Raw genomic sequence first — 16,379 nt, 5'->3', positions numbered from 1 at the left:
TAAGCCAATCAGGGTCTTGAACCCTGGAAATCCCCTCACCCCAACCTCTGCTATGATAAAAATCCTACCCTGCCTGGGCTCAGTGGTCTCTGCTCTCACAGCTTCATTGAACAGACAGAGAAACCAAGCTTGAGGTTGAAATAAAGGCTCTTTGCTTTTACATTTGGGATTCGGTCTCCAGGGTGGTCTTTTTGGGGTCCCTGAGATCTGGGCATAACATTCAAAGTCTCTTCTGAGGTTCATGCAATCTCTTAACTGTAATCCCTTGTCTTAGTTAGGGTTTCTATTGCTACAACAAAATGCCAAAAAGCAAGTTGGGGAGGAAAGGGCTTATTTGTCTTATACTTCAGCATTGCTGTTCATCACTGAAGGAAGTCAGGACAGGAACTCAACAGGGTGGGATCCTGGAGGCAGGAGCTGATGCAGAGGCCATGGAGGGGGGGAGCTGCTTACTAGCTTGCTTCCCATGGCTTACTCAGCCTGCTTTCTTATAGGATCCAGGACCAGCAGCCTGGGGATGGTACCACCTACCATGGGCTGGGCCCTTCCCCATTGATCACTAGATGAGAAAAAGCCTTACAGCTGGATCTCAAGGAGGCATTTCCTCAGCTGAGGCTCCTTCCTCTAATGGCTCTTGCTTGTGTCAAGTTGACATAGAAAACTATGCAGTACATCCCCTATAAAATCAAAATTAAAAAAACATCATATACCTCCAACATATAATGGCACAAGATATACATTACCATTCCAAAATGTAGGAAAGGGAGCATAGTGAGGGAACACTGGACCAAAGCAAGACCAAAAACCAGCCGGGCAAACTCTAAACTCTGCATCTCCATGTCTGATATCAAAACGCTCTTCAGATCTGCAACTCAATTCAGCTCTGTTGACTGTTGACACACTTCTTTCTCTTGGGCTGCTTTCACTCCCTGTTAACAGCTTCCCTCAGCAGGTATCACATGGCTCTGGCATCTCCAACATCTTTGATTCTCCAAGGCAATCCAGGCTTCAACTTCACAGCTTCATGAAATGACCTCTCTAGGTCTCCATTCAGGGACACCCCTGACACATACCTGGCCTCAGCATCTGTCCCCAATCTTGGGGGCAAATTCCATAACCTGTTTCTTCTGTCCTTGATTCTAAAAGCTGGAACCACATGAATGGCAGAAGCTGCCAAGTTCTGCTGCTTGCTGGAGCTGGAAAATGGCCCCCTTGTCCAATTACATCTTCACCAGCTTTGTGTCCTTCACTGCCTAAGCTTGGCTGTTCTGAAACAGGATCTCTAGACCAGGCTGGCCTCAAACTCAGAGATCCACCTGCCTCTGCCTTCTGAGTGCTGGGATTAAAGGTGGGCCCTATCACACACAACTCTAAGTTTTTCTTTTTTTTATGTTTTATTTTATTTTTATGTGCATTTGTGGTTTTGCCATGGGTGTCGGGGTCCCCTGAAACTGGAGTTACAGACAGGTGTGAGCTGCCATGTGGGTGCTGGGAATTAAACTCGGGTCCTCTGGAAGAAGAGTCAGTGCTCTTAACCCCTGAGCCATCTCTCTAGCCCTCTAAGCTTTTCTTTAGTTTCTTTCCACAAATTGGAAACTTAGCTGGGTAGGTCTTGCCCTGAGATCACCACTCCCTTTATTCTATTTTTTAATCAGTTTATCTCCTTGAACACAGGATTTAGCTCCATTCCACTTTCTGCTGATCTTTTTCTCCTCAAAATTTACATTTTGTAATTTACTCTGCTCGGCTTGCTTCTTTCCATTATAAATCTTCATTAGAGTGACCACTAATAACCATATGACAGAGTCTATACTAGGCTGTTGTGAGATTTCCTCTGCCAATAGAATTAATCCAAAATTATTTACTTTAGCCTCAGGCAGACTCTTCAGACAAGGACAAAAGGCAGTCACTTTCTTCACCAAAATATCCCAAGAACAATCTCTGGACCACATAGTAGTATTCGCCTATTCTGAAAACTCTTGAGTCAGCCCCCCACTGTTCAAATCATTCTCAGCACCACTGTCTTCCATGCTCCTACTAGTATGGCCCATGAAGCAGAGCTTAAAGCATTCCACTGCTTTCCTAAACCAAAGTGTACACAAGTCCAAATTCTTCCAAACAAAAGCATGGTCAGGCCTATCACAGCAATACCCCTGGTACCAACTTCTACCTCAGTTAGAGTTTTTATTGCTATGAAGAGACACCATGACCAAGGCAAAACTTATAAAGGGAAACATTTCATTGAGGTGGTGGCTTATAGTTCAGAGGTTCAGTCCATTATCAGCATGGCAGGGAGCATGGCAGCATGCAGGCATACATGTTGCTGGCTACATCTTGATCATAAGACAACAGGAAGTAGACTGTCATACTGGGTGTGTCTTGGGCATATATGAGCTCTCAAAGCCCACCCCTGTGGTGACATACTTCCTCCAACAAGGCCATACCTACTCCAACAAAGCCACACCTCCTAATAGTGCTACTTTCTATGAGCTTATGGTGGCCAATTATATTCAAACTACTACAGTCACCCACTGATCTATCCATTGGAGTCTTGTGGGCTCACTTGTGGGTACATAAGTGAAAACAATGATTGTGTCTCTCCAGAATCCAACAGCATCCGATAGTTAAGCAGAGTGGTCCTAGCATTCATAGCCCTTTTCCTGATCTTCTGGCTCTCACATGCTTTCTGCCCACTCTTCCTCAATGTTCTCTGACCTCAGAGAAGTTGGTACAGGTGCCCTGTTTAGGGCTGACCTCTGAACTGTCATGTATTCTCAGTACCTTGAGTAGTCACAAGTCTCTGTATTTACCGCAGTTCATTGCAAAGGGAATGAACTTTGGCAAAGGCTGAAGACTAGGTGTAGTATTTGTCTATGGGTATAAATACAACTGTTTAGAAGGCAGTTTGGCATCATCATGACTCTTTAGCTAAACAGCTGAGATAAATTCCCTCATAGGGTCTAAGACTAACACACAGAGGCATACACACACACACACACACATTTTTTTTTTTTTAATCTAGATTGTGCACACGAGGAAAACATACAGCATTTGTCTTTCTGAGTCTGGCTTATTTCAGTTAGCTCATCGGTCTCTAGCTCTATTCATTTTCCAACAAATGTTACGACTTCATTTTCTTTTATGGCTGAAAAAAATTTCCATTGTGCATATGGACCAGTGTTGTCATTTTCAGTGAGGGCTATACATCGGGAAAGGTCTTCATGGTGAGTCCAAAGGCTTATATTAGTTTCCTATCGATGCTCTAAAGGTATCACCATCTTGATGGATTAACAAACACACATGGATTATTTTACAGCTAGGTGAGTCACATGTCTGACAGATCTCCCTGGATCTGTTTCTGGCAGGGGCCCCTGGGTGCAGCGATGTGGAGCCCTCTGGGAACCAGCATAATTCTAAGGGAGCTACCCGTCTTGTTCCAGATGAGCCTGCCTCCTTGGGCTCCCAAGCAGCAGCTTGCTCTGAGCTGTACTGCTTGTGGTACCTCCCAGCTGGGATTAGTTACAGGGGTGAAGAATTGGGCAAGCATTCCTCCCCTTCCCCAGAGGCAGCTAGGTCTCTTAGGCCTGCTTCAAGGGCTTGAGTCAACACTGCAGAGGAGGAGGCTGGAGACAAGAGACGGAGCACAATGACTAGACAGACTGGAACCAGTTCCAGAGGGTTCCAGAGGGTTGTGGCTCAGTCAGTTGGAGGCACAGCCTGCTGTATCTAACACAATTATTCTGAGGGTCAAATGGTCAACTGCCCAAGGAGAGGATGGAGGAAGCTGGATATTGACCTGTTTTCACAGGTTGGAGCCAGATCACCTGGCTTGGCAGAGTCACATACCTGGCTTGGATGATGGGACTCTCTGTGATGATAAGGCTGTGGGCCCCTCTTGTTCCCTGTGAGCCAGATCGGTCCTTTTTAGAGAGATGGAATCTTTAAAAAAGCCAGGGAGGTCCTCAGCTAACAGCTGCCTCGGCTGTCCAGCCAAGTCAGTAAGTGTGGGCTGCTGGTTCTTAAACACTGGGCAGTTGTTTACTAGCAATTCCTCTTCCTACACCTGAACACACACACACACACACACACACACACACACACACACACACACACACACACACACACACAGACCAGCATGGGGAGAGGCCTAGGATGGGCTGGGGACTGAAGGCCAAGCATAGCAGTATGGTTGTTAAACACACAGACCCTAGAATCAGAGAACCCAGGTTCAAATGACAGCTCTGCCGTTTTCTGTTTGCACGACCTTAGGCAGACTAGTTAACTTTGACTTCCCTGTTACTCAACAAGGGTTAGTTCACAAGGGTTAGTATCTGTGAAGACAGACTTAGGCTTCGGCCCAGCCATCATGTGGCTTTAATAACTATGCTGGTTAGTCTTTAAAAGTATTTATTTATGGGTATGTGTGTGTCTGTCTGTTCACATGCTGGAAGAGGTTGGAGTGATGTCGGATCCCTTGGAGCTAGAGTTACACACAGTTGTCAATTACTGTTGTGGGTGCTGGAGATCAAACTCAAGTCATGTGTAAGAACAATGTACACGCTGAGCGGCTGAGCCATCTTTCCAGCGCCATATTGGTTAGTTTTAACTGTCCATTTGACATACTTAGACTCAGCTTGGAAGAGAGTCTTACTGAGGAATTCTTTAGACCAGATTGGCTTGTGGCCATATCAAGGGGTGGGAGGTGATTGCCTTCTAATTGATAGGGAGACCCAGCCCATTATGAGAGACGCTATTCCCTATGCTGGGCTCTGAACCGTGGAAGACTAGAGAAAGCTTGGGCTGAGTACTAGAGCAAACAACCAAGGATCCATGTGTTTCTTCTCTCTGTACTCTTGACTGCGGACATGATGCTTTAAGTTCCTGTCTTGGCTACCAGGAAATCATGGGCTGTGAGCTCAAATGGTGAGCCAAATAAGCCCCCCGCCTCTTCCCTAAGTTGTCGTTTGTCAAGACATTTCATCACAGCCAGAGAAATAAAGCCAGGACATTAACTAATGACAATATATAATCTATCCTGGGGGATAATCTTGAAGCCTGTTCCTCACGCATATAGACTCCAGAAGCCATGCTTTTCTACTAGAAATTAGAGCCAACGTCTCAAGTTATTCATCATGGACTGGACAAATATGGTGGTGGCCAGTGGGGCATGTTCCTAGTGAAGCACATTTTAGATGACCATTCCACTGCATGCTATACTGCTGGGATCCTAGTTGCAGTGAGTCCTTCTATGAGCTATTTTTTTTAGTCATCATCATCATCATCATCATCATCATCATCATCTGTGGTGTTGGGGCTTGAATACAGGACCTTCTGCAAAAAAATGTAGGCAAGTATTCTGCCATTAGCTATATTCCCACCCCTGAGTTACTTTTAATTATATTTATTTTTTTAATTAAAATTTATTTTGGCTGCTCTTTTTCATTTTTGAAGATTTATTTAATCATGTCTAGACTGTTCTGCCTGTGTACCACCAGAGGGCACCAGATCTCATTATGGATGGTTGTGAGCCACCATGTGGCTGCTGGGAATTGAACTCCCAGACTCTGGAAGAGCAGGCAATGCCCTTAACCACTGGGCAATCTCTCTGGCCTCCTGTTGTTCTTTTTTAAGACAGAGTTTCTCTGTGTAACAGCCCTGACCATCTTAAAACTGACTCTGTAGACCAGGCTGGCCTCAAACTCACAGAGATCCACCTGCCTCTGCCTCCTGAGTGCTGGGATTAAAGGAGTGTGCCACTACCACTTGGCTTATATTTAATTAGTTTGATACATGGTTTTCTTTTCTTTTTTTTCTTTCTTTTTTTTTTTTTCTTTTTTTTACAGGGTTTCTCTGTGTAGCTTTGGAGCCTGTCCTGGAACTCGCTCTGTAGCCCAGGCTGGCCTTGAACTCACAGAGATCCACCTGCCTCTACCTCCCGAGTACTGGGATTAAAGGCATGTGCCACCACTGCCTGGCCATGGTTTTCTTTATTGACTGTGACAAGTTCTGTGTAACGAGGCTGGCCTGGGACTCTCAATGCCCGGTCTCCATGTCCAGAGTGCTGGAATTACACACGTGCACCACCGAAGTTGGCTTTGGCTCCTGGCTCTAATAGGGAACCGACCCATTTTGATTAGAAACAGCACTGCTTATGAAGGCTTCTCTGTCCCTTTGGAAAATGTGTCCTCAGAGAAGACCACATTTTGAGTTCCCAGCTGATGAACCCGCTTTCCTCCCCATCTCCCAGGTTTCCCTGGAGGTTCAGGGTCTGTAAATTCTGAGATGAGAATTCTGCTTCCTACAAGTAGGGAGAGATGCCAGGATGGGTAAGGCCGGCGGGGTAAGTGGAAAGATGACGAATGCAGATGTTCTCGAACAAACAGCTCTTGGTGTGGAAGTACCAGGTCAGAAGAGAACCACGTGAGCTAGGCTCACACCGGAGAACTCCCTCTTCGTCTCAAGAGGTGGTGGAGTAAGTGTGAGCAAGAGATGGTGACAGATCCCACGGCCCCCTAGATGGCAAGCTTAGCTCCCACCTATTAAATGACCAGCCACCCCACAGAGGCAGCCAGAACTAGCGCCAGTAAATGGGACTTAGAGATGCTGAGGTGGAGTGAGGATGACGTGGTTTCCGGTCAACAGAGATGCTCAAGCATAGGAAGGTGAGACATTTGTGCCTCTTAGAGACTAGAGAAACTCAGTCGGTGGAGGTACCTTCCAACTTTAGGATGCTATGCTCTGTAGTGGGATATACACTTCATACATAAGTGACTTGAGAATCTTTAGGAAGTATATTTATTTGTGTGTGACTGTGTGTGTGTGTGTGTGTGTGTGTGTGTGTGTGTGTGTGTGTGTTACAGCATTCACATGAAAGGCAGAGGACGCCTTGCAGGACTCAGTTTTTTTTTCCCTCTGCTATTATGTGAGTTCCAGGATCAAACTCAGATCATCAGGCTTGCTGGCAACAGCCCTTACTGGTTGCTGAGCTATCTTGCTGGTTCATTATTTTCCCTTGTACTTCTGTCTATCCTCTCTTCCCATTCTAATAGATAATGAGCACACACTTTTTTTTTTTTTTTTTTGGCAAGAGTTGTGGTGGGTGTCTGGCAGTTGAGACAACATGCCATTCTTCCTGGCTAAGTTTTTTTTTTTTTTTTAATGAAACTTAACTAAGGTTATATTCCTCTGAGAAAACCCTGGAAGACTTAGAAAACAACTGTCCCTTAATACTTTGGCACCTGAAGTAGGGCACTTAAGGCTGATCTTGATTTAAGATTAATATTCTAGGGGTGGTGGTGGTGGTGGTGGTGGCGGCGGCGGCGGCAGTGCACACCTTTAATCCCAGCACTTGGGAGGCAGAGCCAGGTGGATCTCTGTGAGTTCAAGGCCAGCCTGGACTACAAAGTGAGATCCAGGACAGGCACCAAAACTACACAGAGAAACCCTGTCTTGAAAAACAAAACAAAACAAAAGATTAATATTCTGTTGTCTTCGTCAGCCCTAGGGGACAGAGGGACCTATCCTTGAAGATACAAGCCAGCTGCCAGCATCCTGAAGTGGCTACAGACCTCAAGTTTTTGGTCCTCTGCTGCCTCCTTGTGGACAAGTTAGGAATAACAGCTCAAGATTTCATAGGGCTATGTAAGGATTGGTAGAGGGTTAGTGAGCGGGTAAGGGAGACTTAGGTTTCCAGAAGAGAGGGGTCAAACTGTTAACGATGCAAAGACACTCTCCTCTTTTTCAACTCTTTATTGTTACTCCAGACACATGGTTTTCAGTGAGAATATGACCACCTAAAGACTCCCTCCTTGGACCTTGAGCAGCTCCTCTGGGGTGTCCTATCTATCAGTCTTCCCACACCTCTTCTTCCTGGAGTTGCACACCTGTAGGTTTCTCCCTCTGGCTTTGTGGCTTTCACACCACTCCATCACCGACTTTTTCTCCACTGTTTCCTGCAACCTGTACACCTTCCCTCACATCCACGCTCCTGAATCCTTGAGACACACACCCCCCTCCCAGCACTGTTCAGGTACTGCTCAGCGGCCGGTCCTTTTGTTTGGAAAGTGAGAGAGGGGAACACTTGAACACAATGAGGGGAAGGGATTCTGAGTCACTGGGCACACCCTGCTGGAATCTGGTGCTGTCCTAATCACAGAACCTACAGCCCAGCTGCTTCCTTCCCGGGTCAGCAGCCCCCACCTACCACACTGCCCGACTTGGCTCTCCATCCCCTTCCATGGAGTCACAGTGGCCTCAGGGGCCCTTCCCTCTCCTGCCATTGGGGGAGGATGGGTTGTCTGGCCTTTCTACTACCTGCCACCTGGGTCTCCTCTTCCCACCTGGGAGCCAGGAAACTACCCAGGAACCTGGCCCGCTCGCTTTCCCTGCTCTCATGCCTCCAGACCCTGCCGCAGCCTCCGGTCCAGGGCTAGGAGCTGCCTCAAGAAGCCCCGGTTGGGGATGATGCCCCGGTGATCCTTGACTTTCTTGATGGCCTCCACGAGGGTGAAGTGATGATAAAGCATGAGGTAGGCCAGCACCAGGGTGGCCGATCTGCTCACTCCCACGGCACAGTGTACCAGGATCTTCCCTGTGAAGAGGCAGACAGAGCGACATCTGAGACACTGCCGAGTGATGGCCTGGAGGAGGATTGGGAAGAGGTCAGCACGGGCCGAGTGAACGGAAGAAGGTAAACCGAGGCACACGGAGGCAGGGATGGGCGAGGATGAGTGGTGTTTAGCATGCAGATCCTGGGCTGGTGAGATGGCTCAGTGGGGATGGCATTTTCCACACAAGCCCAACGACTTGAGTGTCCGGCCCCAGAACCCAAGGAAAGATCAGAGACCTGACTCCACATCGTTGTCCCCTGACTTCCACAGATCCACCGGGACACACATGTGTGCACACCACACACACACATACACACTCAGCAGCGGAGTGTGTGCTTAGCATGAGCAAGGCCCCGGGTTCGATCCCCAGCACTTCAAACAAATAATGAAGGTCCCTGGCAAAGGGGTGAGGCCTGGGCAGAATAGAATGGAGAAGGAATTCTGAAACTTGGTGTTCAGGAACCTGAGCAGAGCTCAGGGGTGGCACTCATTCCTGTTGTAAACCGGAGCCTTGAACAGAGCAGGGACTCCGCCTACATTGGCCGAATGCATCCACAGGAATCCTTCTATGTTGAGTCTAGCCTGTGTTAGGTCTCCCCCAACCCTTCTTTTGTGTACATGTGTATGATGGATGTATGTGTATGTGTGTGTGTGTGTGTGTGTGTGTGTGTGTGTGTGTGTGTGTGTGTGTGTGTGTTGGAGCCCATTTGGATTTCCTAGTGGCTTTACTCAGCAGGTCTACATAAAGAGGGTGATTGGGCCACGGGCCTGAGTACCAGGTGCTTGGAAGGGTCTACCCTTTGGCTGTACCTCGCAACGGGGAGGTCTTTGCTCCTCCCCTTGACATTGTCATAAAGAGCCCTTTGGAGTGAAGTTCTGGGCTGGTGGGTTTGGAACCAGGCCCTCCCGAGGCTATCTATCCTGTCTTTTCTGTCTTTCCTCTTGACGTCTAGGTATCTCTTTCTATCTAAATATTCCTCCTTCTCCCTGCTCAAGAGTACCCTGGGGGAATAAGAGGGAGCTGGTCTCCCTCGTGTGTGTGTGTGTGTGTGTGTGTGTGTGTGTGTGTGTGTGTGTGTGTAGATGCAAGTGTGCTTGGGGAGGCCAGAAGTCAATGTTGGGTGCCATCTTTTTTTTTTTTGACACAGGGTCTCTTGCTGAACCTGGAGTCTGCAGAACAGGCTAGACAGGCTGCCCAGCAGGCCCCGGGAGCCTCCTAAACTTGGCCTCCCCAGTGTTAGGAGACAGTGCCTTTGCACGACAAGTTCTTTAGCACCTGAGCCATCCGCCTGGTTCCTCCCTAACTCTTCGGTTGCTTGAATTTTTGGTATTTGAGACTGAGTCTCGCTATGTCGCCCAGGCTAAGCTCAAGCTGGCGTTCAGACAGGGCTCCTGTCTTAGCCTCTGGAGTCGTTGGGACGATGGGCACCTGGCATCACACCTTACTTCCTCACCTTTCTATCTTACAGTTTCTCTCAGCCACTGACAACATTTTTATCTATGTATGTGGTTGTTTCTTGATAGTCAGAGTGGGTTGATTCCTGGAAAACCTCCCCATTACCAACACCCATGGATGCTCAGTTCCCACATATAAAATGATACAGCACTTACATACCGCCCCCCCCCCCCCCCATACCCTCTTGTATACTTTCAATCATCCCTGGATTATTTATGTCTATGATACAATGTAAATTCTCTGTAAATACATGCTATGCTATATTGTCCATGGAATAATAAAAGGAAGTCTAAACACATTCTGTATGTACTTCTACACCCAAATATTTTCAATCTGTGCATGGTTGAATCCAATGATGCAGAACTCAGTTATACAGAGGGCCAACTGTATTTTTTTTTTTCCTGGTAACTAAAGCATTTTAAAACCATGTTTAAATTTTTTTTAATGCCAGGAAAGTATGGAAATAGGTTTAAAAAAAAGCATAGAAGTTACAACACTCATATCCTCAGCATCTAGGAGTAGCTTTCCACTTTAAATGATGCCCTCATTACCTTTCAAAATACTACCTGGAAAAAGAGGATTGAGAGAACATTTTTCTTTCCTTAGCGCCAGGTCTTAAGCCGTTTGCTTATTGCTAAATTCTTGCTCCATCCTTGGACCCTGGGGCTTCTGAATGCCACACCCATTGCCCTTCCCCCCCTTTCTGCTTTCTCTCCTACCTCCTGGCTGGCTCAGTGCCCGATGGATGAAGTCCGCCGCGGTCTGAAAGTGGATGCTCATGTCAAAGGCTGGCGAGTCATGGGCCTCGACCCCCAGGTAGCGGATGCCCAGTCCCTCGTAGGCCTCAGGGGTGCCCCTCCACCGGCTGTGTGAGGCATTGAGGACATGGGTGATGCCCAGGCGACGAAGCTCACGGCGGTTGTTGGCCATGTCCCTGTGTTAAATAGAAGTTACAAAGGGAAATGGGAATCCAGGATGCCAGGAAGCTTCGGCCTAGAGGCTGTTGTTGGCTGCAACCTCCACGGTGCTTAACTAACGCCCTAGAACAGTGGAAGAGGGCAGATGTGGGGGTCTCATCCTGTGAGCAGTGTTTGAGAGGAAACGATTGGGCTAGGGAAGAGAATCGAAGGGGATGGGGTCAAGATGACTGTAATCAAATATTGGGAGTACTCTCAGGAAATGGAATTTTCCTCGTAGGGCTCTGAAGGATGGAATGAAGACCAAGGGATTCAAGATCTGGAACACCGATGTTGATTTCATGTGAGGGAAGTGCTCATTAAGAGAGAACTCTAGCTGGGGAGAGGTTAGAGCGCTTCAAGAATCATTCTCCTGACATCGGGGTGTCCAGCCAGAGAGAAGTCCTCAGTGGACAGAGCCTGGGAACTGTGGACAGATGTGTGCATCAGGAGAATTGCTGGACCCCCTCCTATGTTCAAGTCTTTGCTAGGGCTATGGATGTAACTTCATGGTAGGGTGTGTGCTTAGCTTGTGCAGTACTCTGGATTTGGTTCCCAGAACCAATAAGTGAATGCAGGGGCTGGAGAGATGGCACAGCGGTTAAGAGCACTGGCTGCTCTTCCAGAGGTCCTGAGCTCAATTCCCAGCTCCCACACGGCAGCTCACAACTGTCTATAACATGCAGTTCCATGGGGTCCAATGCCCTCTTCTGGTGTGCAGACAGACACACATGCAGACAAAAACATCCATATACATAAACTACACAAATAAATGAATACATAAATGCATGCATGAGTAAATAAATCCCTGATAATCTTTAGGTTACATGGGTCTGACAGTCATTCCCCAACCCTCTCCTGCTTCATGTTTTCCTTGATGCCTGGAAACCTCCTCTGTTGGCTCATTCCTCTAGGGCTCTTGTTTATTCTGATCTATAGTCACCTTCAGACATTCATCTGCCCCATACCCTAGCAGCTTAGTGGTAGAAACCCCTCAGGCAAGATGGTCAGATGCTAGCATAGACAAGCCATCTAGTGGAAACTCCCTACCTGGAAAGGCCACTGAACCCAATCCCCAAACTGCTGGCACTCCTGCTTGTAGCCTGTGTGACCCTGGTGCAGTGACAACTTCCCCTTTCCTCATCTGTAACCCAGGGAGAGTGACCCCCCCCCCACCTCCCGAAGATGCTATGAGGATTAAGAAAGCAAAAAAAAAAAAAAAAAATCTCACATATTAGGGAATGCGCTCCCTTTGATGGTTTTCTCCTCATGACCCTTGACTGTGGTGGCTTCACTTGGTCTCCCGTTCAGCCTTCTGCCTACTCTTTCTATCTTAGTGACTACCTTTGGCTGGAAGGTCAGAACAATGTGCCTAGCCTATAGTGCCGACAGTTCATATGAGATCTTCCCCAAATGAGTACCACAAATTCCTAAACAGAGTTTCTCTGCCCAGAGTCGAGTATTTTAATAATTTCCCCCCAAATCTCTTAAGCCCTCCAGCTTCTACTCTTTGTTCATGTATCTGCTCCCTTCACTCTTCAGCTTGGAACCAGCAAGGTGAGTCAGTGTCTGCCTGCCACCTTTCTCCTTGTACACACACGCACACACACTCAGGCATGGGGTCCCGGCCACCCATTACATACTGGTCTCCGAGGTAGAGGCCTGGCCAGACCTCATCGGCATGGTTACAGGCTGTCTTGCCTGTGTAGAGGAGCCTCTCCAACTCAAAGACGTTGAGGAAAGGATGGTGCACCGTGTGCATCTCCTCCAGGCTCCCTCGAGTGCGAACGGGGGACCTTGAGCTGCTGCGGGAGAAGCGGGCCATAAAAGTCATGGAGGCCCAGAGCCAGTTACCAGGGCACATCTTCAAGGTGTCGGGAACTGTGGCTTGAGTGATGATGGGCTCAGTCACCAGGTAGCCGTTGCTGGAAGTAAAGGGGTGTCAGGCATACTTGAGTGAATCCAGAAAAGCTGTTTCCTTTTCTCCTCACAGGGTTGGGTTCTGGGGAGTAGCAGGCCCTTAAGCAATAGAAGGCAAGGCTAGCCTAGGAGCTCAAATGCCTCCTTTCTCTAGCTCCTGTGGGTCCCTCCACTAAGCTCTGGTTCTGCCACCCAAGGAGGTGGGAGTCACATGTCCTTGTTTACGAGAAGAAGGACTTGCCCAGCTGCTGTTTCTCCTCCGTCGCCCTGCCCCCACTGCCAACCAACGCAGAAACACTCACATATACATTGGACACTCTGGTACTTCCACACACTGCCAGGATACTTGCCAGCCCAGATCTGGGTCTCGTCTGGCTGGGGTTATAGGCAGAGTGTCTAGGGAGCTGGGATGGGGATGGAAGCGGCTGTAGAGCCATCCAGAGAGAATTATCAAGAAGATAACAGCAGCTGGGACCATGACATATGCCAGACATGCCTCCTGGGTGCCAGAGAGATGACGTGCCTTAACCCATGCCTGCCCCGCGTGTGGCCAAGATACGCTTGTCCACCGGAAGGCTATTGGGAGGGTGAGAGTGGGGAATGATAAGAAGAGGAAAAGTGAGTTTGGGAAAAGACTTGCTGAATGTAAGAGCTGGTGGAAGAAAGGCTTCAATCTATACCCACAAGCCTGTGAGTGGGAGGAGCGAATTCCCCCCCCCCCCCCCCCCCCCCCCTTTGACTAAACCTCATCCCTCAGGAGAGAAGTCTGAGTCAAAGCAGGGTTGGAGCTTTGTGTCTGTGTCTGCTGGTGGGGGCAGGGCAGAAGCGGAAGCAAGGGGAGAAGATGGGGAGGGGGAGATGAGAGATCCCCCAGGCCCAGGGGCAGCTGAGAGGTTCAGAATTATCACCTTTGTTGCTGTTGACATCAACCGATCCTGCACAGTCCGTGGAGCAGGATCAGTCAGCCCCAAGGGGCCTAGCAAAGTATGTGTCTCAACATACCTGTAGAGAGCAGGCCCTTGGGAAAGTGGGGCTCCTGCTTTGAGCCTCACAGCTGAAACAGCTTGCCTTTGAGGCTTGCCCTAGGACACTGGGGCCCACAGACAACTATGGGAGACCCCTTGTCTTCAGTTCTAGGAATGGTCCTGCGTGGTTTTTTTGTTTGTTTTTTTTTGGCAAGGGTGGCCTAAGCTGCAGAATTCCCTCCCATTCTCTTTGGGGCCGTCTGTCTTAGGGACCTCAACTGACCGTCCAGCGATTAGAAGCCATCTTGGCCCATGGCCATACAGGGATCCCATCCCACACTCCCAGCCAGGCCTAGCTCTCTCTTCTCCCAGGGTCAGGAGACACCACTCTCTCAGAAGACACCACAAACAAGGGCAGTGAGAGTGTACTTATAAAGGATGAGTCCATATTCAGGAGTTCAGGGACAGATAGGTTTTCAAAGGCTGGGTTAGAAGAAGCACAGAAATCTAGCACGACAGTCGACATCACCACCACCACCACCACCACCACCACCACCACCACCACCACCACCCCCCACCCCCCCCACCACCACCCCACCTAACACCTACCTCTCCTCCCGGGGCTCAAAGACCCATCCTTCCCCTCCAACAACCTTCCTCAGAATAGATTCTGCTGCCTTAGTGATGATGAAAGGTAAGGAGCTGGAAGCAGCGAGCAGCGGTCCTCGGGACTGGTCCTCCTGGTGTGGAGGAGCCCGGCTCAGTCCGGAATACACCCCTGGGCCTTCTCCAATCCCATTAACCCGCCGCCAGAGGCTCTGGCCCCTGCCCCCCTCCCTCCGTCTGCTGTCGCGGTAGTAACAGGTTCGTGGCTGTCGCCTTAGCCCCGGTGACTACCCAGCCAGCCAGGCGCTGAGGGGAAGCGAGGCGCGTGGCAGTGCCCCTATGTCCCTGTCCCGCCCCGGTCCCCGTCCCCTCGCCCCCAGGTCTCTCTACCTCTTGGTTGCGAGGGTCTCAGATGCCGAGGTGGCCTGCGGGCTTCCGCAGTCCGGCGCCCATGGCTCCTGCGCGGTCCCCCTCCGCCGCTGCGCCGCCGCCCCGGCGCGCAGGTGGATCGCAGCTATTTTTATGCCATGACACGCACATCGAAGCAGGTTCCTCTCGGTGTGCGCCCCGGTGACACCCGGGGACACCGTCTCACGCAGCGGTGGGAGCCGCCACACCGCAGCGACACAGCCCGCCCCTGTTTACAGCCCCGCGCAGCCCCGCAGCCCCGCCTCGTCTGCACGCCAGGGCTGCTGCCTGGCAGGCCAATGGCAAAGCCTTGTGCAAGCCTTCTCAGGCAGGGTCTTCACACTGCTCGCTCTTCCCAGACAGAATTAATGAATGACCAGACAGGGCCTTCTCCCCTCACTCGTACACTCACTCGAGGGAACAATCCTCAGCCACCCTTGCTATTAATAGCAGTTACCATATGCCAAACGCTTCACCTGTCTTAGTGGGTTTTATACTCATCAGAGACAGATAAGGTGGGCATCTCATCTGCATTTCACTAAGGAAGAGACCGAAGCATATAGAGGCTAAGCCCAGGTCACCAGCTAGGTATCGGTAGAGCCGAGCTTCAGGCGATGGTAGCGAGACTCTGAAGTCCCTGCCATGACCTGTCGCAAATGTGCTTCCCCACACACGGAGTATGCGTCTTGGGGTTCATTCAGAAAGCCATTTCTGCATGTTCAGCGCACGGTGCACTCCGTTTACTCTAGAAGGAATGAATCTTCATTTCTTTCCCACAAGTTGCTGCCTTTTAGTGGTATTTACCAACACCTGCTTCTCTATGGTCAGCACCAAGATCTTAAGCATTCTGAGTCAAGGGTCGGTGTTGCCTTTCCTAAATGTCTCCCTCACTTCTTGTCTTAGGATTTCTTTTGCTGAGATGAAACATCACAACCAAAAAGCAAGCTGGGGAGGAAAGGGTTTATTTGGCTTCTAAAACTTCCACAGTACTGTTCATCATTGAAGGAAGTCAGGACAGGAACTTAAAACTGACAGGATCCTGGAGGAAGAAGCTGATGCAGAGGCCATGGAGGGGTGCTGCTTACTGGCTTGCTCCCCATGGCTTGCTCTGCCTGCTTTCTTGTAGAACCCAGGACTCCAGCCCAGAGATGGCATCATCCACAATGGTCTGAGCCCTCCCATATCAATCACTAATTAAGAAAATGACTTATGGTCTTGCCTACAGCCCACTCTTATGGAGGCATTTTCTCATTTAAGGATCCCTCCTTTCAGATGACTTGTGGTGGTATTGTGTTCCCCAAAATATTGTGCACCCTAATAAACTTATCTGGGGTCAGAGAACAGAACAGCCACAATATTAAACATAGATGTTAGGCAGTGGTAACACAAGCCTTTAATCCTAGCATTCCAGAGACAGAGATCCATCTGGATCTCTGTGAGTTTGAAGCCATACTGGAAA

The 16,379-nt window shown here is 49.2% G+C and overlaps 1 protein-coding gene across 2 annotated transcripts; it reads right to left on the bottom strand.

Annotated features, from left to right (window-relative positions):
• Positions 1-7,734: 7,734 nt before the first annotated feature.
• On the bottom strand, positions 7,735-15,183 carry Dusp26 (dual specificity phosphatase 26). 2 transcript variants are annotated; one of them, XM_052751945.1, is made up of 5 exons: positions 14,903-15,180; positions 14,516-14,646; positions 12,665-12,946; positions 10,785-10,999; positions 7,735-8,590 (listed from the first exon to the last, which is right to left on the bottom strand). In XM_052751945.1, the coding sequence occupies exons 3-5, from the start codon at positions 12,883-12,885 to the stop codon at positions 8,391-8,393; spliced, it is 636 nt and encodes a 211-aa protein (XP_052607905.1). In that variant the 5' UTR covers positions 12,886-12,946; positions 14,516-14,646; positions 14,903-15,180; the 3' UTR covers positions 7,735-8,390. The 2 variants fall into 2 exon arrangements, with proteins under 2 accessions (XP_052607905.1, XP_052607906.1); XM_052751946.1 differs by lacking the exon at positions 14,516-14,646 and having other exon boundaries at positions 14,903-15,183.
• Between the last annotated feature and the right edge of the window lie 1,196 nt (positions 15,184-16,379).

The sequence above is a fragment of the Peromyscus californicus genome, unplaced genomic scaffold, assembly GCF_007827085.1.
Source record: "Peromyscus californicus insignis strain IS unplaced genomic scaffold, ASM782708v3 Scaffold_23__1_contigs__length_62951481, whole genome shotgun sequence".
In the NCBI taxonomy this organism is placed as follows: Eukaryota; Metazoa; Chordata; class Mammalia; order Rodentia; family Cricetidae; genus Peromyscus; species Peromyscus californicus.
Note: the sequence above shows the minus strand (reverse complement) of the source record. Positions and strands in the feature narration are given on the sequence as shown.

Coding starts and splice junctions, on each gene's coding strand:
- Dusp26 (XM_052751946.1), bottom strand. CDS start 12,885: ATGTGCCCTGGTAACTGGCTCTGGGCCTCCATGACTTTTATGGCCCGC. Junction 11,000..12,664: donor GGCCTCTACCTCGGAGACCA/GTATGTAATGGG, acceptor TATTTAACACAG/GGACATGGCCAACAACCGCC. Junction 8,591..10,784: donor GGCACTGAGCCAGCCAGGAG/GTAGGAGAGAAA, acceptor GCCTCTTCACAG/GGAAGATCCTGGTACACTGT.